The 23273-nt window shown below is 37.7% G+C and overlaps 1 protein-coding gene across 4 annotated transcripts in view; it reads left to right on the top strand.

The window, feature by feature from the left end:
* LOC122832940 (arf-GAP with Rho-GAP domain, ANK repeat and PH domain-containing protein 1-like) overlaps positions 1-23273 on the top strand; it is a 65382-nt gene that overhangs the window by 6735 nt on the left and 35374 nt on the right. For 3 of the 4 annotated variants that reach the window (XM_044120173.1, XM_044120172.1, XM_044120171.1), the window contains exons 2-10: positions 6876-8005; positions 15683-15846; positions 18912-19000; positions 19085-19167; positions 21530-21688; positions 21887-21956; positions 22054-22174; positions 22281-22465; positions 22627-22733. In XM_044120173.1, the coding sequence (XP_043976108.1) occupies positions 6981-8005; positions 15683-15846; positions 18912-19000; positions 19085-19167; positions 21530-21688; positions 21887-21956; positions 22054-22174; positions 22281-22465; positions 22627-22733 (2003 nt within the window). In that variant the 5' untranslated portion in view covers positions 6876-6980. Of the gene's footprint in view, positions 1-6875; positions 8006-9573; positions 9638-15682; positions 15847-18911; positions 19001-19084; positions 19168-21529; positions 21689-21886; positions 21957-22053; positions 22175-22280; positions 22466-22626; positions 22734-23273 lie in introns of those variants that run through there. The other variant, XM_044120175.1, reaches the window with a different exon arrangement.

The raw sequence follows: 23273 nt of genomic DNA, 5'->3' as shown, positions 1-23273 counted from the left end.
ACTGCGGCCCTCGCTGCAGCCCTGTACTTTCATTAATACCACTGCTCTATAGAGTATATCTAAACCAAGTGATGTAAATACACATAGAACCACTGACAGCAATGGATGTAGCCTAAATCTGCCTTTCACAGTATTATAAAAATATGTCTTTGTTATTATCTTAAAGGGCATAAGAAATAACAAAGACAAAGTTCCAGTGGTGTGTTAAAATGAAACAAGGTCAAGGGTTATTGTGGCTGGGTCAAACCACACTGACACTCTCAGACACCTGCCTTAAAAGACACAAAGCAAGGAGGCAGGAAAAGGGTACAAAGTTTAAGAAAGAAAAGTTTTTGTTATGGAGATCAGGTTTATTCACAAAGTGTAGTCTTCTGTCCTTTGTCTCTGGAATGTAAAAAAACACCAGTGCAAATAGTATCTGAACTGGCCCACTAATAAGGTAACTGAAATGGAGAAACAGAAGACAGAGCATCACAGTTGTCTTTCTTTCTGAGAACTTTAAAAAGGATATGAGACATGAACCAGAATTTAATAGGAATCCTGTCTCTCACACATAGTATGATTAGGTTAGCGCTTGTCTTAGAGCGTCAGCCTAGCCGAACAGCGGACCCCCACCATGACTCCCTCCTTCTTGTCAGTCTCGTCCTCTATCCCAGGCAACAGAACGGTCCATTGAGAGGGCAGTACAGAGAGTCTGTTTATTGCCAGGTCTGTGTGGGAGGGAGAGGGAGACGTACAGACATGGGGAAGAGTTGAAAAATGCAAAAAACAAAAAAAAAAAAAAGGGGGAAGTTTTAAAATACTGAATAAGAGATTAAGAAATGAAAGTAAGTTTGGTTTGGTTAAAGGTCCAACAGCTACTTTAACATACCCAACATATTTAAGCAATCTATAGCAAACCCAAACTTCTTACCTTTTGGGAAGTTAAGAAACTAAAGGTAGAATATCAAGAGTTCATACTGTACTCTTTGACTCCCTCCGGTTTGAAAAACAGCAGTCATGGTGTATGTCAAAGATCTCTGAGTTCCTGATTGTCTTGGGACTGTTTTGTGCTTGGTTTAACAACTGAAGATTTAAAACAATCTTATAGTAGTGTTTATATGCTTCAATACATCACATTGACTAGGAAGTTGCTTAGTTATTTTTTATTTGACCAGTGTTCCAAATCTGTCATATTTTATCACGGTTGGTGGACCTAAATAGGGATTATAATAAGCAGTGGCTGGGCAGAAGATGCAGTGGTAAATCATTTATTAAATAATTTACAATTAAATTAAAATTTGTGTAGGATTTGAGCTTTTTAATTCATATTTATCTCATCTATTCATACAAATATCTTACTCCACATATTAAAACTGACATGTACTGGTGACGTGCAAGAGTATGAAATGATTTGTAGATATAAATTTAAAGTGGGAAGAGATGAATGTGATGCAACAACATTGACATGTGTATGACCTAATTGACCTACAGTGACAGTGGGCATATTTAGAATCAAAATATTGCAGCAAGTCTGCAGCAAGTAAATATTTCAGAGTTTGAATGACGGCTAAGAATGTCGGTGGCAGCTAGAATCAAAAGCCACCCAAATCTTTCGGGCAGTAAAGGTAGCCAAGCTTAATTTTAAAGACTCTGTAATCACAAACTGAAAACTTTACATGCTCATGTATTAAATCTTGTCCATTCTTGAAGTATATTAAATTTATTGAGTTATTTTCTTTAATCTTCTAAAGACTTGAGATACATGAATCTTGTCTTGACTTTTTGCTTAGTATCTAAAGAAGAAAAAAACATTGGCTGGCTGCAAACATTTAGTAATAAGGGTACAGGCCTAGGCATTTGACATTTGTTGTTTAGTTTTTCTCACCCACTAGAAAAGTTCCTAACACTTCTCAATGCGGTTCACAGTCAACACCCACACAATAAGAACAAAACTGTAGGCTGATTAAGAACTTTGAGAAACTGCTTGTGTGAAATATCTAATTCTTGGTCAAAGATGCTGTGTGCTAAAATATTAATTTTAGACTTTTTGCATGCTCGGGTGATTGTGAGTAACTCACCAACGACTGCTGAAGACCAATCATACTCTTATTTGATTGCATGAACAGTTTTGAAGTTCCTCAATTCAAAGAAAATAGGAACTGTGTTTTATCAGAGAGCTGACAGCAAGAGACACTGTCCCTGTACACTGTGGTCTCTGCTTTAGTAGAGAAAACATTAGAAAGGAGATGAAATGTATCAATTTAAACACGTCACACACTGACAAATGTTAATTTCTTACAGTGGATAGTCCTGGGCTTTTATGCTCACTCATATTTATTTTCTTCATTGTCAGCTATTCTAGTCCTTACATAGTTTCTGTTTTAAGAATCAGTTCTCACCTAGGATTCTGTTAGAAATAAGAAATAGTTCAGTGCTCTTACAGATATGCTCAGGTTATTGTGAGTGAGTTTCCATCATAAACTATCTTATCTACCTTTCAAATTATAGCAAACTAAGTTAGGTTATGTGCAACACACCCACACTTTTCCGACTGAGATCCCAAAGTTTTGCTCAAAAACGGAACTTTCCCGTGTATTGCACCGCTGATAATTATGTCGCTTTAGTTGCGCCGCCAGTCTGAGCACACCGTGAAACTAATCTGAGTGCATATATCAATGTGTACAAACAATTATTTGTGATGCGTGCAATTAAAACTCACACATGCTCACTCTAAACGTCCATGTATAGATAGTAGATAGAAGATAGTAGATCATTTTGCTGGCTAAGATGCAGTACACCCAATACTGTAATGCACCGCACATACTGTAAAGAGTGTGGGAACATCATGGACGGCAAGAATGCATTTGTGACTGGTTCTGATGCATTCTTACTGAAAAAACGTAATGCATCTATAAAACACATGAAATGCCTCAGCTGTCAGGTGACCCTCTCAGCGCTGCCATTCAGCGGCAGGCCACAGCAGATACATTATCACACGAGGCTGAGATGACTATCAAGTAAAATGTTGCTTACAACATTGCAAAAGAAAAACCTCGCTTACAAAATTGAAGAGACCAATTACTTGTGAAATAATTGTTTGAAAGTGTTCAGTTTGAGATGTTAAAAATGTTGAACAGGATCACTTAAAAGTTTGAATTATTTCATTTCACAATGTATTTTATCTTGTGAACTTTTTAAGTTTAAATTTCAGCTAATTGAAGCGCTTAAGCCAGCCTGGTATAAAAATCAGCCCCTTAAACTAAACTTTGCTCCGTACACTAGCCCTGGACTCCCAGCTATTGAGAAACAATAGCTTCCTTGAGGCATAGATTCTGTTGACGTTTCAATGTCGTTAATGCTAAATTGTTAACATTTGTCCGTGACATATGTAATGCGCCAGCTCAATGCTATGAAGGTTACGAGGCATTGCCTGTGCCGTAAACAATCCTCCTCCATTGCAGAGACAGAAGTACCGAGCCAAACAAGATGGCTGTTATTGTTAATTCAACATCATCGCAAATTGAACTGCTCCGTTCATTTCCTCCATCACCAATGCTAAAACCACAGGCAGACTACATTTCTAAAACAGCACAGAACTTCAAAGTCATCGTTCACAATTTTTCTTCTGTTCGCTGAAATTCTACCCAAGGCAGTCCTTGTAAACAAGAGAAAGGCTAGACTGTGATGTAAGCGAGATTTGAATCAAGTGGAATAGCGCAGAAAGGCAATGGCCAGGCTAACTTTAAACACTTTTTTTATTATTTCACTTCAAAGTGCTTAAATAGAGGGCAACTGGATTGTTTCTTTTTTCTCAAGATACATTTTTGAGCTGGCTCAAACAGTTGGGGAGAAGAGAGTCTGGGCCTCCTTGTTTAGGCCGCCCACCCCCAGCGACCCAGTCCCTGATTAAGCGGAAGATGATGGAGGAATGTAGAATTTGATTGCTGTCTACCATTTCAAACCCTCCATTTCAGTGTGCTGTTGTAAAGGTGATGAAATTCTCATTGGGTTCTTTTCCACCAAATTGGTTCTAGTGCTTAAGTGATGCCAGTGTTTACCTTCCACTTTGTGTAAAAATAACCGCTCTCATCGGAAGTGAAAGGCGGGCTGACACGGAACAGGAACCGATGAAAGCATTGTGAGATCCATGTTTGAAACTCTAGTTTTACGTCTAAAATAATAAAACATAAAAATGCTATGCTTCAAAAGGTAGTAAAATGTTGGATTAACATCAGCATTACTCGATCAGACTTCTTTCCTGTATCTTACAACTGTAGTTTTTTTTCTCTTAAGTCATAGGAGGGTCAGTGTGCCACTTACTGCTGCTGTACTTACAGGAAATAATTTTCCATTGATAATAAATATTATGAAATGACATCAGACCTACATAACACTTTTTCTAGGACACTCAAAGACTACATGAAATCAGTCATTTCCATTCACATGCTGATGATGGCAAGCTACTGGACAGAAGCAAGGCTGCCATATTTTGTCTTGTCCAGGTGCATTACAACAGAGGCGGTTGGAGCAGGAATCGAACCTGTCTACCACTGATGTCACTGTTGCCCTAATAACTATTACCACCATAATAAATAAAGGTGGGGATGTCAGATAATCTTTTTGCTGGAAAACTGGGGTAAATAATAAATTTTTTGCAGTTAATGTGTCTTAATGTGCTATAATCCTTCACAAAAATATAGAATAAACCCTGGAGGACCCAACATTATCTTGGTAAAACCTTAATGACTCAACGATATTGCTGCAACTTAGCTCTCGGGTGATTGAAAAGCAAAGCAGTCCTTCTGCAGATCTTCTTAAGACCTGGCTCTATCACCAGCCCTGGTCACTTTGTCACCAACAACAATCACTTTGTTGGAAAAGCCCTAATTCACTGTTGAGTATCTTTGTGAACATGTAAGAAATCACCAAAACCTTCCATTTGTCTTTCATACTTGTATTCAGTTAAGAGCCCTGTGTGCACAGAGGGGAAACAGTGTCTGTGGCTATGTGTGAGGAAACCAGCAGTTTCCCCTTGTTTCAGTATGTGGCTTTCAGATAAGACGCTAAACGCTTCAGGTGTTTGTATATTGACTTGGAAATTTTGGTACCTTTGTATTGCCATATTTATACTAAATATATGAATGTGTTTAATGAGCTGTGAGCTGCCACATCAGCATTGTTAATCAAGGTCACACTTTGATCTGAGGTACATCATTGATATTCCAAGGTGAATAAAATCCCAACCGAAGAGAAAGGGAGACATAAAAGGCAGAAGAGTGCAAAAGAAAAGGGCCTGTGGATGCTGAGAATCAACCAAGTGTAAGTTATAGAGACGTATAAGGTCAGTGAGGTCATTATTTGTATACCAGCTCTTGCGTCATTCACACTTCCTCACATAGTAATGCCAGCATACTGAGTATATGTTGGCTTCTCAGGGACAGTACTTGGTAAGATCACAAATTTTGACGACAGTTCATACACGCATGTGGGCAGACCAGTTTAATCTGACAACCTTATTTGTATAACAGGAAAGGAATGTAGGCGTTACAGTGTGTCTTCCTCAACTGAAGACGTGCTGATAAAAAATGACAGCCCCCATCAAGGCTTTAACACAACTTCCTCTTTCACTAAAGTGAGACTTTTACTATGCCAGTTTATCAATAATCGTTCACAAGACTGTTTGCACTTTATTTTAAATTAACTAACCTTTTAATGGAAGTTTTTACAATCTTCATTATCATAAATTGATGTTCTGGATACAATGTTGTATCATCAAGTTAGCAACAAAGTTTGTTTACCAATGCAAAGTTTTAGAAAACACCATTGCATCACTTGGTTAAAAATGTGTTTCAGGTTTGCCGAAAGGACATGGTTGAATGGAGCACCATCTAACATTTCCACTCAATTTTAGGAGAACAAAAGAAAAACCCCTGACAGTTTTGTTAATTTATTCCTGAGAAAAAAATAAATTGGAATGATGCATTCATTATGGCAGTGCGACTGCAAGAAACACATCCAGAGAAAAAGATAGGAACTGATTTAAACATTCATGGATTTGTCACAACCTTGTATGAACATTGCTGAAGAAACCCTATTTAGGTATAAGTCTTTCAGCATGTGGTAAATACATGTCATCCATTGACTACAGGCTAATATGTAGTTTTACATTACTGTAGTTACCTTTTTGTGGTTTTTGCATCTTACTAAGCTCAGTGAGAAATAAGTAAGCTGATTATAAATTGACAGTTTACAGAAGCAGTCACATTTCTGCTTTACTTGAAATGATAAACATAAAAAACTTAATCAGGATTTATTGAAAACAGGGATCAAATAATTAAAGGATTTCTTGAGAATCCTAAAACAAGTGTTGGATGTTTCTGTGGGTGAGACTATCTGTTCTTTCAGTCTCGATACATAGAAAAACGTATGTGTTGAGGGGCTTCTTAGCCTTAAACCAACTTTAATAAATTGCAAAAATCTGTTTCTGTGGTTGTTCGTCTGTTCTCAGAAGTTGGGATATCTGAGGTGACTTTGCAACTGATATGGTGATATGATCAAGGTTGACCCTTCTGTTCTCCAGCTTGAATTTTCTGAGGTAGATTCTTAGATATGCTAAAACACATCTCTGGGAAATAGAACCAAATCTTAGACTTCTTTCTAAAAAAATATGATGACTGGACATTCCCAGAGTGTTTATACTTGCCTGCAAATAAATGTGTCACATTCAGGCATCTGCAAACTATATTCAAGGATGAATTTGCTTTTGACACATCCACATGCTTTCACCATGTTCACTGATGTAGATAGTAATGGTTTAAGCAAAATAAAAAACCTTGAAGCTGCATAATGTGGTTGGTTGCAATTGACATGTTGATGTTTTCTTTGTTCCACAGGCTGCAGAGCCATGGTCTGAATCGCTACGATCAGTCTTTTCCATGAAAGCAAACCCACATGGCATGGTGACCTTCACACATGCTGCGAACACGTACTAACAAGCCATGTCTCTGACTGAATCCAGTGCTAACGTGAGTGACTGGCTGAGCACGCTACGTTTGGAGCAATATGGTGAGGCCTTCCAGGAGGCTGGGCTGACAACTTTACAAGACCTCCAGAACCTCACGCCAGATCAACTGGATCGGATGGGCATCAACCTGCCAGGTCATCAGAAACGAATCCTGGCAAACATTAACAAAATGACTGCTAGTTATGAGGCATACTCTAATGTTATAAAGCCAGAAGGGTCTGAGCAGACCAGTCATCCTGAAGTTAAAAGGAAAGAGAAGCCTGTGCCTATTCCCATGCAAAGAAAAGTAGAAGAAGGGAAAATGGATGGTGAGATAAGACCTACACCCAGGGAGAGAGACAAACCAGTCCCCAAGGAGAGACAATTGTCTGATATACAAGACCACAGTAATAGAGAAGGAGAAACAAAGCCTGATCCTCTACAAAGATACTCTGCTCCTGTAGGAGGAAAGGAGGAAGAGAGGAGTGGAGCACCGGATGAAAAAAAGGCTAAGCCTGTGCCAAAGGAGAGGACTAAGTTTCGTCCTAATTATTCAGTTAACTGTCACTCTACACCCATTGTGTCTCCACTGCCTGATACATCTTTACCACCTGTTCCCCCACGCAGCACACCTAACTGCCCCCCACAGCCCTTCATCTCATCTCTGAGTTCCTCATCTCCTGCTCAACACTCTAGCTCATTGAGTTTGGATAGGATCATTGTGGTACCTCCAGAAGTAAAGTGCCAATCTTCATCCCAGAAATCTACCCCCACCAGCACCCTTGTTTCCACAGAAGCATTCGTCCAAACTCCCAGCATCCAGTCGACCACACCTAGGCCTAATTCATTACCCCTACAGCCTTCTACCACATCTTTCGGTGGGGATAAAGTCAGGAAAGCTTCTTCCATCTCCTCTCCCAGTGAGGACAAAAATATTCCACCTCTTCCTCCAAAAGCAGGATCTAAAGGCCCACCACCAATCCCACAGCGGGTTCCTCTGCAGTCTCCCAAAACTCACAGGTGAGGTTTTCATAACAGCATCAAGTTCAGTCTGAAGTGCAGCATTACCAACATAATACCATTTACATGTTGGTATTAAGCAGATGTTTCTAGGTGCAACAAGTAAAGAACATTGAGATTGGTAAGTAGTAAGAAACCATGATGTTAGTACTAGATGATATCTTAAAAGATATAGAGGTATAGAAGAAATGTAAAATCACTTGATTTTGGATAGTCAACTAGCTGTTTAGATTAATCAAGAAGAATTTTTGGGTGGAATAATGGGAAATAAAATACATGCCTACATGTGTGTTAACTACACATTTCTGCATCCGAGTTAAAGTAAAAGCAGTTTAAAGTATTTGGCACATTCCTTTGTCCTGTTTTCAAAGCCCTTGCACCACCTTCCTTTTCCTCCCATCACTTCCTGCATCTGCCTTTCAGAGTGTAGCGTAAAAGAGAAAATGTGAAAAGCAAACAATAACCCCCCAAAATTTTTATTCCTAATATAATTTTTTTTTCTCTCTACCTTATTCATTTTTAAGTAAGTTCTTATCTAATTTTAGATAATGTTGTTTCCAGCATTTCCAGATGCTCTTGGAGTCAGACCGGTCCCTCAGTAAAATGTTACAGCTAGCAACGCAAAAATAAATAACAAACCAAAAAATGAATAGTAATCAGTTGGAATTGCCATCAGAGATTGTAATTAAGAGTTGGTATTTAACGTTGTTTGAGCTGTGCTGCCACCTACTGGCATAATGGAGACAGTGCACCCTTTGTCAGCTTTAGACAGTGCAGAATATTTGAAAATGTTACAGTGTACTTTATAAAACTTCCTGAAAGTAAAATTAGGCACTTCCTTTTACTGATTGACTGTAGCACGCTAACTTAGTGAGTTAGTTGAAAGTACACCCAGTTTAACTAGTTCATTCTCTGATTTAATGTTTCTCCTGTTTTTTCCAAAGAGCTGTGCGTGTGTGTTGGGGGGGAATAACCACTGAAAGTTCACAAAGAAAATCCTGTCTTATGTTTTTAGATGTTTATGTAATCAGTGTACACTGAGTGGTGTTTACAAATCCATATTTCACTCTTAAAGCAGAAGAATATTTTTTTAAGTCAGTTTTATAATATTTTGTTTGCATGTTTTGTGGTGACGGCACATCAGATAAGAGAAGCTCTCTCATTTTTTTTTTCTGTCTCCTCATCTGTAAGGGAAACCTGAAACTTAACATTGTTCGTGTGTTTGCGGGTCGCTTCAATTGTGACTAACACACATCTGTGTTTTGAAGGGAAACTAGCTTTAGAAAGCATGAGGAAGTCACAATGCAGAACAACCAGCGGCAGGTTTTAAACTCCTCTCCTCCCCATCACCCTCTCACAGCAACGCTGGGAGAAAGAGAGAGTGAGAAATATAGATTGAGAAGTCTAAAGTGTTTCATTTTTTTCTACTGGGGAGTATCTCTGGACTTATTGCAGCCCTTGTCTGAAAACATTACGCTCTCTCGATGGTAATTTCTTTCTTCCTTGTCAGTGTGGCTTTTTGTCCCCTCCCATTTTCTGGTCACCAAATCATTTCCTCCTGCTTTTTTGATGTGTCTGTGTTTAAGATGGTATCATCATGGAAGAGGACTCCTCACAAGCATGTTGTGGAAGGTAATGTTTATATAAAACATGTTTCTGCATGTGTTTGGTCTGTGGTGCGTTCAGGTTAATTTTATTTATTTATTTATTTATTGTCAACAGAAACGAGTTTAGAGTTAGAGTTGCGTCGGTCTATAAGTTAGTTTTATCTTGAAAAGAGTCTGAAGGTTTTTTGGGGGGACCCGATCCCTTGTTCGGTTCCGTCTGGCAATGGGAAATGTATTCTGAAGTAGCAGTATTATTGGTGTTTAACCTACAGATCTGCAAAAAACAGAAAACAAACATGGAATTCAAAACTGGGATTTTTGGTTTTCAGCTGTCAAGCTGCTATGAGTACGCCGTAGCTTATGTATTCTTTAATGGTTTTATGTTATACATTGTTTTCTAGAGAAATATTACAAATGCTATTTATAAATGCACCCATTACTGAGCCGCTGTGCTACATTTAGCTTGCTTTTAACATCGAAGGTTGCAGCAAGTGCACTTGCTAATTTAAAAAGTACCCCTTGTTTGCCAAAACCATTGTCAGAGTTTTTCAGCCGTTACTTTGGTACAATTATTCTGACCTGCCTAAAAAAACCCTCTAAAACTTAAGCGTGGGTGAAGAAAAGAAATGGTTATTGTTTCTTCAGCCTACAGTCATCGTCGTTCAGAACGGTTTGAGTTAAATATAGAGCAATGCTAGCAAACCCCACTCAGCATTCTTCCTCTGAGAAAAAGAGGGAACTGGGGCCTGTTTCCCGTCATTGTTCATTTTTTTTCTGGTGTTCAGTGGTTTAATTTAAGAAAGAAACGCTAAGGAGTAATTGCTGTGTACGATGAGTAATTTAGAAAGGCAGGGTTGTGTTTTGAGGGGCTTCTGACGTGCTATTGGGTTGAAAAGCATTGCCTCCTCTGGGGTAGAAACAGCAGTGACAAACTTGTTTTTCAATTTCTTACTTGTTTCACTTATTGGAACATGTCAGCCATACATTTCAGTGTATTTAACACAAAGTAGTGCACAATTGTAAAGTGGATGGGAAATTATATATGATTTTCTTTCCATATAAAAGGTTTGTGGACCTTTATTCAGCTTCCCTGAGCCACTAGTTTGTAGAACTACTCTAACCTGCAGATATTTTGGTTTATGTTGCACACATGGAGATAATTAAATATCTCCCTTTTGTTCTTTAAAAATAGTCCACTTTGTATTCCAGATTCTGAATTAGATTTTGGCAACTCTTAACACGTGAATATGTTCTAATCTAAACTGTTCCACAGTAAGTCAGACTGTTTGCTAAGTTTCATTGTTCTGCTGAATGGTGACCCTTTACATGTTTTGCTGTCTCTGAAAGGGTTTCTTCCAGAATTGCTGTATGTTCAGTTGCCCTGTTCAGTATCCTTGCTGAAGAAAAGCATCCCTACAACATGATGCGCTCTCCACTTCGTTTTGCACTTGGAGTGGTATAGTCAGGGCGTTAGTTTTCCCATCACTCATAGAGCTTTGCATATAGATCATAAAGTTTCAATTTAATCTCTTGTAAACGGAGCGCTACTCTTTCCATCGTACCAGATATGTACAGTGCACAAGAGAAGAAAAGCATCCGGGTACTCCACATTTGCCACCTTCTACTAAGACTAATGAGCTCCTTTCTTGCCTGTCTGTTGAAGTTGATTGTAATTTTATGGCAGGTTGGCAGTTCAAAACTCTCTTCATTTAGAATAAGCAGACAATGTGAACATAGTCAAAGGGTATTAACACCCTTGCATGGCACTATAAAACTGATATTGCCACAATTGAATGCCATATAAACCTGTATTTTAATTTTAATTTTTTTTTTTACATTGATCTATAAACAGTTCATATACATATCATAATATGAACCAGATTTTGTGTGGTTTACTGTCCTAGAGTTGATTTCTAGTGGTGATTAAATAGGCTTTGTAATTAGGTGAATTTTAATTGGACATTCTATTCTGTGGCATGTGATGGCTCAAAGGGAAGCACCAATTGTTTTTTATTAGTAGACTCTCAGTAGAGAACTGCAGATTGTTTTATTTATTTATTTTTTTTTTTAGGTTTTGTTGCCTTGAGTGGCCTTTATTTGAAAGTAGTTCGACATGAAACAGGGTAATCAGAGAGGGGGAGGACATGCGGCAAATGTCACCAGGCCGGGAATCGAACCTGCAACCAAAACTATGAGGACTAAGGCCTGAATACGTGGGCCGTGTTTTGCCCCTGGGCCACCACAGCACCCAGAACTGCAGATTTGATGTTTTGGGAACATTGAAGGGTTGACGGTTATTATAAACTGGATTTTAACATACTGCAAGAGAAGAGGCAAAAGAGGAACTTTCACAATAGTGGACTGACAAACATCTGACTGAGTGTAATTCTTTTTATAATTTTGAAACTTATACAGTGGGAAAATAAGTTTTTGATCCCCTTTTAATTTTCCAAATTTGCTCACTTCGAAAAAGCAGTCATTTTAATTTTTGTACAGAGATACAGAACATTTTTTTAGGAAGTTTACATGAAGTTATTTGACTGTATAACTCAAAACTTGATAGAGAAACCTTTTTGGCAGGAGAATCAGACAGACATATGCTGCAGCTTATTAGCAGGTTTTGATGCATCTCAGAGGAGATTGTGACCCACTCGTCCAATGCATCAACTTCCCAAAGGATTAAAACCTGGAAACTGACTTTAAACAAGGCCATTTATGTAAAAATTACTTTTTTGAGCTGTACATCATGTTAGAATGTTGTTCTATAATCAAAAACATGCCTAAAGTGTTGCATTGATTCTTTTATGCGTTTGAAGATTTCTTGAATCTCTTCTGGCAGCCTAAAGACTCATCCATGACCTATTGTTAGTTTCCCCATCTTAGATTTCACAGACTTTAGTCCATTACGCTGTCATTGGTCACCAGTTTTGGTAAATATAGTCACATTGCCGTCATATTATAAATAACCCCCCTCCATCACTGTGAACTGATTTCACAACATTTTCATGATCAAGCTCACCAACCAAGACTTTGCATGAAGTTCCAGACTGGGGTTGACTGATGACCAGTTTAGATTTCTTCTGTTCCCTGTTACCTTCCAAGCTACATATCAATGAATTTTTGCATGATTGTGAGTGAACGGATGAATGTGGCTCTAGTGTAAATACGCTTTTCACATTTTTGTTTAAGATTTTTTACATTTTCACCTACTACTTTATACCCTCCTTAAATCCCAGGAAGGCAAGTGTTGTCCTAATGCAAGGACAACACTTGAGGGGTCATTCTCCAAATGATCTAATCATATTTGTTGTTTGACTTAGCACCTTAAGACTAAGATGACACATTTCATGTTCTGATGAAATTGTCCTAACGTCCTGTTTCATGACTATTTTAAGTTTTGTTAATGTTGCAGGGATGTTTCGAAGTAAGTTTAGATGCGCCCTGTCTGATTTCATTATCAGGGGGAAGTGGGAAGATGAGTAAATATAAATTTTCACATGGGTCTGATTAATCAACCACTAGAGTCAGATTTTAACAAGGCAGCTTTCATCTGAGGCTTGAAAGAAAGAGAGAAAGAAAGAAAGGAAGAAAGAATGAAAGAAGAGATGACCTCTATATATTGCAGTATAGAAATTGACTTGCGGTGATATTACTATATCTAAATTGATTTTGTTTAAATCTGGTCCTGAGAGATTATCCAAATTTGTGCTGATCCCAGGGGAGGGAAGAAACGAGTGGAGTAAAAATCTGCTTAATGCAGGTCTGGATTTTAGATTTTGTCACATTTTGGACTTTGTAATTTTTTTTTTTCTTTTTTGCAGACCAACCTTAAAAAATTGTTTTGATATTTAGACTTCTTTGCGTATTCTGTGGGCTTCAGTGCAAAAACCATTAGGTTCGCTCTTATCACCTAAACTAGTTTGCCAAAGAGAAAGAAATAAGCTGTCCTTTGGTGTGGTTCACACTTCGGTGATACTAGCTGAAGATGCAGCACTTGTAGTCATGTGCTTATTGTTTTAGGTGATAACTGTACATAAAGTTGTGAAAACTAGACTTTTTTTTTTTCTGAGCATCAGTTCAGTCTAGTTGGTGACTTCTCTTTTTATAAGACAGAAACAGAGGCTCCAGTTTCTTCATCTCTGGATCTCTATCAGCAGGATATTAGAAAAACAAAACCAACATTAATAGAAAAAAGACATAACAATTTGGAAATAAGATCTTTAGTTAACCACGAGTATCTGAAGTACGGAAAAAATAACACATTTAGACATGAGGTTGACTGTTTTGAAAGAATATGCTGTCTTTGATACTTTTGCACTTTATAGCTTGTCTTTTCAGGTGCTCTTAAATTAACCTCTGTTTGAAAGGCTTTGCAACATGGTGATGGAAGATATTTAGGAAATATATGAAAAACTCAAGTTGTTATGATTGTGTTTCAAGGTTTGTGTTTTAAAGTTTTTTTTTAATGGAGATGTATTATGATAAATTAACTTTCTTGAGCTTCACATCATGTTATAATGTTATTTTACCAGTGCACCCCCGGTTGTTAAGGGGTTAATAGAGGATTAATGTTGTGACAACTTCCTGAAGTTGGAGTTTCAGAAAGAGCAGGAGTTTTTAAAGAGACAGTAAACCAATTTCAAGGTGTTAAATTACAAAGTCAAATTTGTTTTATGTCATACTTGACATAGCAATTTATTGTAGCTAGTTACTTGATTGTGCCATTTTATAACTCAATGCGCCTGGAAAATACATAATACTGTCTTTTTAAGCAGTTATTAAATACCACCCATTAAATAACCCATGTTTTACATTTATGTTTTCAGTGGAGATTAAATTAAATTTAAATTTAATTTAATCTTAAAGTTAAGTCCAGAATTATTCATATCGCTGACAGATTTAGGTTTTATGTAATTTTTTTGGTTCCTTCTAATTGGATGTTCTGCAATATTAATGTTTTAGGGTAGTCTATTTGGAGGATCTCGGGACATGAACGGTCTGTTAAAGATCCTGGCAGTTCTATAAATACACATTTAACAAATATTCCAGATTTTATTTTACCTCTCCACAGAATATTTTACAAAAAGTCCTATTGAATTGCAAACATTGCCCTTAGTTGAGATAAGTGAGATGTGTGGTCTCCTGGAACCCAGATGTGGTTGCTCTTGGTAGGTTGGACGTTCCTGGGAAAGTTCACCTTTGTTCCATGTTTTCTCCATTTGTGGATAACTGCTCTCACTGCAGTTCATTGGAGTCCTAAAGCCTTAGAAATTGCTTTTTAGCCATTTTCAGAGTGATTGATAGACCGATTTGCTCTTTGTCTGTTCTTGAATTCCTTAATATTGAGGAATGACGTGTTTCTGCTGGAGTTCTTTCATCCATCTGTTTATGTTCATGTTCTTAGATCTGTAGTATTTAGGAGATTTCTTGTTTCTGCAGGTCTTTGAGTACACTGAAGCCTATGGAAACCATGTCTTTTGTTTGGATCATCTAGGACTATTTAATATCAAATTACTGCTAAAGTTGTGCACATTGTCCTCTAACAAAACTGTAAAGTATAATAGTATTGGGAATTATTGTTTTTCTTTAATCTGGCACCAGCAAACATTCCCAGGATCTATTTCCTGTGTGTTTATGTGTCACTAGTGGTGCGGCAGGTATGATTTATTCATACTAAGACTGTGTCCCACAGCTTAAACAGGTTGGGACCTGCAAGTTAACCAGGAAGCAAAGAAGGAAAGCCAGAGTGTAAGGGGAGCAAAGGAACCTCTGTTTTCCTCTTGGATTAGAAAAATTAAACTTTTTTTTGGATTTACTTTTTTGATTGCGTTCTGGTCATGTATGGATATGTAGCAATTATACTGAGTATGAAGTCTCACATGCAGCGATTTCTGCAGTTTTAACACAGGGAGGAGGAAGGTGACAAAATGAGAACTGCTCAACAGATGATGTTTAAACTCGCTGTTCTACGTGGATTTTTTACTCGAACTGATAACTCCATGGGATCCGAGGACTCCTCCTCTTCCCCCCATTGCTCTGCTGACCTGTCACGTTCGTCTTTACCCCCCAGCCCACCTCTGACCAAGAAAGGAAATGAGGAGCTGATTCAGACCGACCCCACTCCACAGGTTCCATTACGCAACAGGACACCACAAGCGCAGGAAATCAGCAAACCGTCCGACCAGACTGAAGTACAGCCCGCCCTGCCTACAAGGAAGATCTCCAAACCTCCTCGTGAGTTTAGTAACATTTATAATCAGCAACAATCTGTTAAAATATTTTTGATTCTGCGTCAAAATGCAAGTTGCATTTCCTTCATCATTCTGATTGTCATCAGTTAAATTAATGAACTGAAACCAATTCAAATTCTTGTCATAGCAATGCACAAACAGAAAAGTTGTTTAGAATATTTAAAAACTAGTAGTTACACAATATCTCAGTTAACTAATTAAACCTAAAGTGACCTTTTTGATTAACCAGATCTGTATGGTTTAACTGATGATATAACAGTATTGCAGTGTAGTCTGGTTAATATCTGGGTTTGCAAAGCAGAGCAGATGTTTTGGGTTAACTGTGTGCTACTTTACCATAGCAGCTTCTATCTATGACATGTAGAATACTTACTACTTTTTTCTCTTGTCTTTAACTTTTAAAACCAGCAGAAAAAAATAAATTCTTCCGGCAGATGAGAGCTGTCATGCTCTTAGCGATAGGTTACAGTTACCCCAGGATTGGCATCAAGATTACTTAAGTAAAAGAAAAACAAATAAAAAGCCCCTTTAGTTATGGTACTTCAGTTCCAAGCAACTTTTCAGCCGGAGCCAATATCTTTGCTGGTTATTTCCTGTATATCCTGTGAGTTCAAAGTTTTTCCAATCGTCACTGTACTTCTCCTTTGTATAACTGCAGGATGTGCTTCACTACAACCAGCAAAGTTCAAAAGAAAAACAATTCAATAGCATTTCTACCACAAGTATTGTTCTCTTTTCTATGCTACTATGACTTACGTACATGCTTAGGCTTTTAAATAGAATATTCTTTTTTAATCACTGTAGAAATCTGCAATCTTATCTACATAGAGCAATAAAACTATGCCTAAACAGGATGCATGCATCCTATTATATACAACTGCAGATGTGTAAAACAGCTCTCTCATTTGATAAATTGAGAAAAGTATTAGTTGTATGGTCTGCCATCTGTAAATAAAAGACTACATCTGATCTATTGTTCAGGCTGCAGTAACATGAGTGGTGAGGAGCGCAAAGATAGAAGTAACAGAATGCATTAAGATTCATCACTCTGGTTGTTTCTGTTTAACCTGCAAAACCACGACTTGTTTCACTCCCTGCCTGCAGCAGCCTCCCAAACAATGACAAGAGAAACAACTTAGCATAGCTTTCCACAGTTGTTCATTAGGACTTTAAATTTTATGAAGCTTAAAGCAAGGACATGCATAACATCAAGTCCAGTTATGTGTGCATAACATCCTGAGCCACACACACACACACACACACCTACACACACACACACACACACACACACATCTCCACAGAATTTATTGAGCTAGAATCTTCGAGGGAACATGTGACAACTCTTTTCTTTCACTAAAGAGCACTTTAGTGAAACTATTTAAAATTGGCACTTAATTTCAAATGGAAAAAAAGGGCATCTGTAAGTTTAAAGTCATCCAAAAATGTTAACATCACTCATGAATGTGCAGTATTCTGAGTTTTTTTTTTTCTTTTTCATCTATGGGCAATTTCCCAGGGCAGAATTAGAAACGACAGTTCAAAAGAACTTGATAATTTTCTAAAATCTTATCTGCTAGTTGCATCTTAGACAAGCTGTCTGTTTCTTCTATGCATGTGCAGTTTATAGGGAGTTGGCGCCCACTCATTTTATTTGTAATGTATTTTGCCCCAGGCCAGAATTTAGATTACTTGATCACATTTGATTGTTTGAGAGGCAGGAGGAAGAGCTTGCCCATTCATACAAGAACTACCACTGACCTGAAAACAACTCTGTAAATATATCTTATCTTATCTTATAAATTTCGTACTTTGTCTCAAGTACAAAATTATACAAACTCCATTTTTATGCTAGGTATTCTGCATCATGTTAACAAACTGGTTTGACCAGATATGCTGCATCACATCTTGGCAAGAGTAGATTGGCGCGTTTAGTGCTACCGACAGCCGATAAACAAAACAAGTTGAGGAACAATTTGAGCTGTCACTCCTTGCTATGCTGCTTCTTTAGTTTTGTTAGTCAGCTCTTTGTGTTGCAGTTTTAAACTAGGTGGGACTCGGGTAGCTCCTTGAAAGGAACACACAAATTGCCTCACAGTCAGTGTTAGCCAGCCTTAGCAAAGACACACAAGAGTCGAAGTACAGGGACATTTTTGGTTTAAGTCAAAGACAAAAGAGAGAGGAGTGAGACTTTTTCTGTGTGAGCTGGTAGGCCAACCTTTCTACTGTAATTGTAATTCTATATATAATTAAAACTACTTGCTAGCAGCCTGCAGTTAGTGAGTGTAGTTGCTTTTATACTGGTCAATCATTGTTCTTTTTGTACTATGTATTTGTATACATAGTACATATTATGTATATGTACTATGTATACTGTGTGTTTGAGATATAAATAGAAAACAAAATTTTTTTCAGTTAAAATGTAAGCCATTTTTGCAAATAATCTTCTGCTGCTCTCAGCATTTTTCACAGTTTCAAACAATTGATTTGACTACAAATTCGTATTCTTCATGTCATATGGCATGCAGTTGTGCTTAACGTTTGACACTTAGTTCAAATCCCAAATCTGGAAAACAATTATTGGTAAGGAAAGAAATTTGTCACACACACAAATACTTTCAGATTATTCTTGTACTCAGAAACAAAATAAATATAATTGCTAGATGGATTTCAGAGCAGAGTAAATGCAAGTAACTCCAGGTTATGAGCTGTGTTAATGTCGAGATCAGCAGGTATTTCTGCATTTCCCAGAATAGTATTGACTGCAACACCAAAGAGATTTAAAAGTATGTTTGTAATGTGCCTGCATGTAATAGATGTTGCTGCCAAGAAATTCCTGAATGGGTTTGATATAAATATCCTCTGACATGAGAGCCAGTATGGCTCGTTATTAAATGAAAAAATAATGATTATTTAATTAAATGATTATTTTATTATTTTCATCTGTAAACTTCTTCTTGATTTGACTGGCATTGATTAATACCAATCAATTTATTTTCTAGCATAAACTTTGCAGCTCCATTTCTTTTCATATCCTTTGTCTTTTTCTAGTCTTGGTTCCAATCGATGATAGTTCTAATGACTACGTGGATACAGACCTGCTTAACCCCAGTGTTCAGCAAAGGAAGGTGGCAGACAGGGTAAGGGGATGTATTGCATGTTATAACTTTTCCTCCTTTTGATTTCTGCTGTGCATTGTGACCATCGATCGTTTCCTCCAACAGGACATGTCCCTGCAAGTACCCATTCACCAACCAAAGCGGGTCTGTTCTTTGTATAGCGATGACGAGCTGTTAGATGAAGATGAGTGAGTAATGATGTTTAAGTATTGTGTTCATTTCATTCCTTATTGCAAACTATAACAGAATCAGTAGACCCTTGCTTAGTTTCATTCACATCATTCCCAGCAGGTCTTGGATGTGCGTAAATAAATCTGGTAGCACTTTATTTGACTGGGTGTGCATAAGACTGACATAACATCTGTCATGCATATGAAGGAGTCTTTATGAATGTCTGTGACTGTTGTCATGAAGTGTCATTTGGTAAGTAATACTTTTAATGCAAAGTTGCTGTAAAGGTTGCATTGAAAGTCCATTAAAAGTGCCAACTTTGCATTAAAAGTGTCATTATTTACGGAATGGCATTTTATGACAACAGTCATAGCCATTTACAAAGACAGTGTCGTGTCACTCTTATGCACACCCTGTCAAATAAAGTGTTACCATAAATCCTCATATGAACAAAACCACCTGCCATACAGTATTTAATTCAACAGTTGGGGCTCATTAAGCAACAAATTGGTCTATTCTGATCATCAGCAAATCCCCCCCTGCATCACCAGTTGGTTCTTATAGCATTTTTGTTGTCAGTTCTCTGTTTTCTCCAGGTAATTCTCTATATCAGGTTAATGATCCAAGTTGAGCCATACTTTAACTGAGATTGCTCTAGACTACTTTGCTGTACAAAGATATGATGCACTTGACAGTGGCTTTAATTAGTTATGTGAGCAACCAAGCTAGTTAGAGGGTTTCAAATTCATCCTCCACTGACTCGACTCTGAGACAGGAACTGTGGTGTCAACCCAGAACTGGCACATGTAAGTGTGAAATAGTGGGTGAAGCATGCAACAGTGGTCTAATCAACAGTACTGTTGTTCTCCAACTCATTCTGCAGTGTTAGCTTGTTGTGTGTAAGCTTAGCTTACCGGTAGTTAGTTTGCTGTGTGTTAACTGTAAATATTTTAAAGTTGAAAAAGTTCAGGTGGAAATTACTGTAACGCGTACAAATCCATTGACTGTAAAAGAAACTCTTATTAACTCTTCACCACCATGCTTGATAAGAGAATATGAGGTGTCAATGTCATAGTGTTATGCTTAGCTTTAGTCTGATATGCATTTGTGCGCTTGTAATAACTGACAATGAATCTTTTGCATCAATATGGAGGATATTTCAATATGGAGGTTTATATTTCTTGAGCTAAAGGCCACAAACCAATGCCCAGGTATTCTCCCTTCAGGAGTTTCTAATAGAGAGCAGAATTCATGGTTTCCTCAGTTCCTGAATCAACAAAGCAGCCCCAAGCGGTCATAATATCACTTTATGTTTAGCTGTTAGGATGGATGTTTTCTAATTGTGGTGCTGATTGTTAGGTATGTTGGGACACAAAACCTTCCACAGAGTTCTACTTGCGTTTCGTCAGTTCACAAAATATTTTTCCAAAAGTCTTAGAGATCATCAAAGTACTTTTTGGCAAATATTGGACTGGCTACTGTGTGTTTTTGTCTTTCTTGGTCAGCAGTGGCTCTTGTTTTTTTTTAACTCTGCAATGGATGCCATTTTTGCCCAGCCTCTTGTTATTCTTGCTGAATCTTGACCACTGACCTTAACTGAGGCAATTGAGGACTGCAGAGCTTTACATGTTGAGTCGTCAAACTGTTCTTCGAGTTGTTGTGGTCGGCCAGCCACAGCTGGAAAGGTTCACAGCCGTTCCATATAATAGCTCTAACTGTGGTTCATTGGAGCCCCAAAGCCTTAGAAATGACTTTGTGACCCTTTTTAGACTGATAGATGTCAATGACATTTCTAAACTGAGATGATGTGTTGCCTTTGGAGCTTTTTTTCCCTTATACTTGTTACCAGCATATTATAATTAACTTATGATTTCATAAACTGCCTTTTGTTTTTACTTGCCTTAGGAGTTTAAAAATCCAGTCTTCAGGGACCAAGTCCCTGCAACTTCTAGATGTGTTCCTGATCCGCCACAGTTGAATTAAATAAGTAGGCCATTAGCAGGACTCAGTAGGACTTCACTACAGACTGGGTTTCTTTTTTTTAACCCTTGGGATTCTGGTATGTCAGACCAGGGACGTTGTTGCAGGACAATGGCTCTCCAGGACTGGAATTCGACATTCTTGATTTTCAATTTCTTTCAATGGTCAGAAGAATAAGTGAGGAAAAATAACAGAAGAAATCTGTAAATTTGCTTTTCACAATTCTGTATTCAAACTGCAGATTCAAATTGGAACTATTTTTGGCTTTTTACATAAACATTTGATTAATGTATGCATTCTAAAAAATTAAAGACTGCTCTGTTTAGCCAATTGTTTTAGTCATCAAACTAATTTTATCTCCAAACATGTGCATGTGTTTGTTTGGACGTTTCTGTGCAGCCCAGATTCTCCTCCTTGGCAGACTGAACGCATCGGCAACCTGCCTGGCAGCTTTTGCCTGCCTAACTCTGGCAGACTGTCCACATCTATTAAGGAAGACAGTTCCCAACTTTCTTCTGTCATCAAGATGGGCTGGCTGGACAAGAATCCACCACAGGGGTAAAACTCAAGCTACGTATTCAACTTTAAGAATTACTGTTTTAAAAATGTGGAGTTTGAAATGGGGAGTTTCATTTATAATGACAATGAATTAGAAAATGAAAAAAAATCTACCCACAGCAGAGTTTCTTCAGCTTCATTTGGTTTATCTTATAAAAGAATAATATCTTGTTAATCTTTATGCTTCCTCACATACAGGGCTCTTTATTACCAGAGACGATGGGTGAAGCTAGAATTTGACTACCTAAGATACTTTGACAATGAAAAGGTAACAAAAGGCACCAAGTTTTAAATGTTTCAGAGCAGCATGTGCACAGAGTGAGTGTTATGTGTCTGTGTAACAGATTTGTTGCGTTGTGTTGTAGGAGGTGTATTCCAAGGGCTTTATCTCAACAGCCTTTATCACTAATGTGTCTAGCGTGGGGGAGGTGAAGTTTGAGGTTGCCACAAACAATCGGACATTTATCTTCAGAGCTGAAAATGAAGGTCTGTTTCATTTCTTCTTTTTGTCGTGTATGTGATCACGTTTGCATATCCGTTTTAATGTGCGCACACCATGATTTACTAACAGCCTATGTTTGCTTGTCTGCAGATGAAAGGAATGAATGGGTGACTGAACTGAGGAACTGCACCGGGGGACCCAAGCGCCCCATAACTTTGATCGCAGGCTCACCTTTGACCCCAGATTATTATGGCTATTTGGAGCTCAGAGGGCTACGATCCAAACTTTTTACTGTTGTTGCTTCAGATAAAGTCCTTTTGTATAAGAATGCGGATGTAAGAGACTTCTTAGGTCAAATAAATATGTATTTTAGCATTTATTATTCCAACAATTGTTCCATAAAAGTTAATGAGCTATTCTTTTGTCCTTTTTCTGGACTCAAGTCAGTAGTTTTTTGTTTGGTGATGAAAGAAATAACTCTTCATCTTCCTTCTAGGATTATCGCATCGGAGTGGGAATCACATTTATTGACATGAACGTTGGAAATGTGAAAGACTCAGATCGTCGTAGCTTTGATCTCACCACACCTTACCGCATATTCAGGTAATCTGATGAGATTTATTTAATGATAAATTTAAATTTTTCTTTTCATTTAAGTTCCTTTTACTCTTTATAGCTGAAGGCTAATGGAAGCCCAAAATTCTGTTTCTCAGAAAAAGAAAATGTTAGATTACAATACAGTACAGTGCATGTTCTCAAAACTTGGTTTATGCTGCATCAGAATGACATGACATGGTGGTTCCTGTTGCTCTGCTGGTATGTTCAGGAAGCCTTAGTTAGTGGCCTGTAGCTCTGCATTGTAGGCTCTGTTGTCTCATCCTCCACAGGGTAGTTGATGCTATTCCAATAAACTGAAGTGCAAAAAAATATGTTTTTTTAAGCCTACTGTGCAGCTGTCTCATATTGGTAATGGTTTTTCTTTTTTATAGTGAAATATATGTAATATAGTTATGATTTTTCTTGCTTTTGTATGAATTTTCTATTGAAATATTCCGTTTGAGCAAGCAAAATATATCCAAATAGTTCCCCAGGTAGCCACTTTTTCACCCCTGAAATGAAAAAACATTATTATTGAGATTTTCC

This window comes from Gambusia affinis, linkage group LG06 (assembly GCF_019740435.1).
Source record: "Gambusia affinis linkage group LG06, SWU_Gaff_1.0, whole genome shotgun sequence".
Lineage (NCBI taxonomy): Eukaryota > Metazoa > Chordata > Actinopteri > Cyprinodontiformes > Poeciliidae > Gambusia > Gambusia affinis.
The sequence above is the reverse complement of the archived record's forward strand: the minus strand, read 5'-3'. Positions and strand labels throughout refer to the sequence as shown.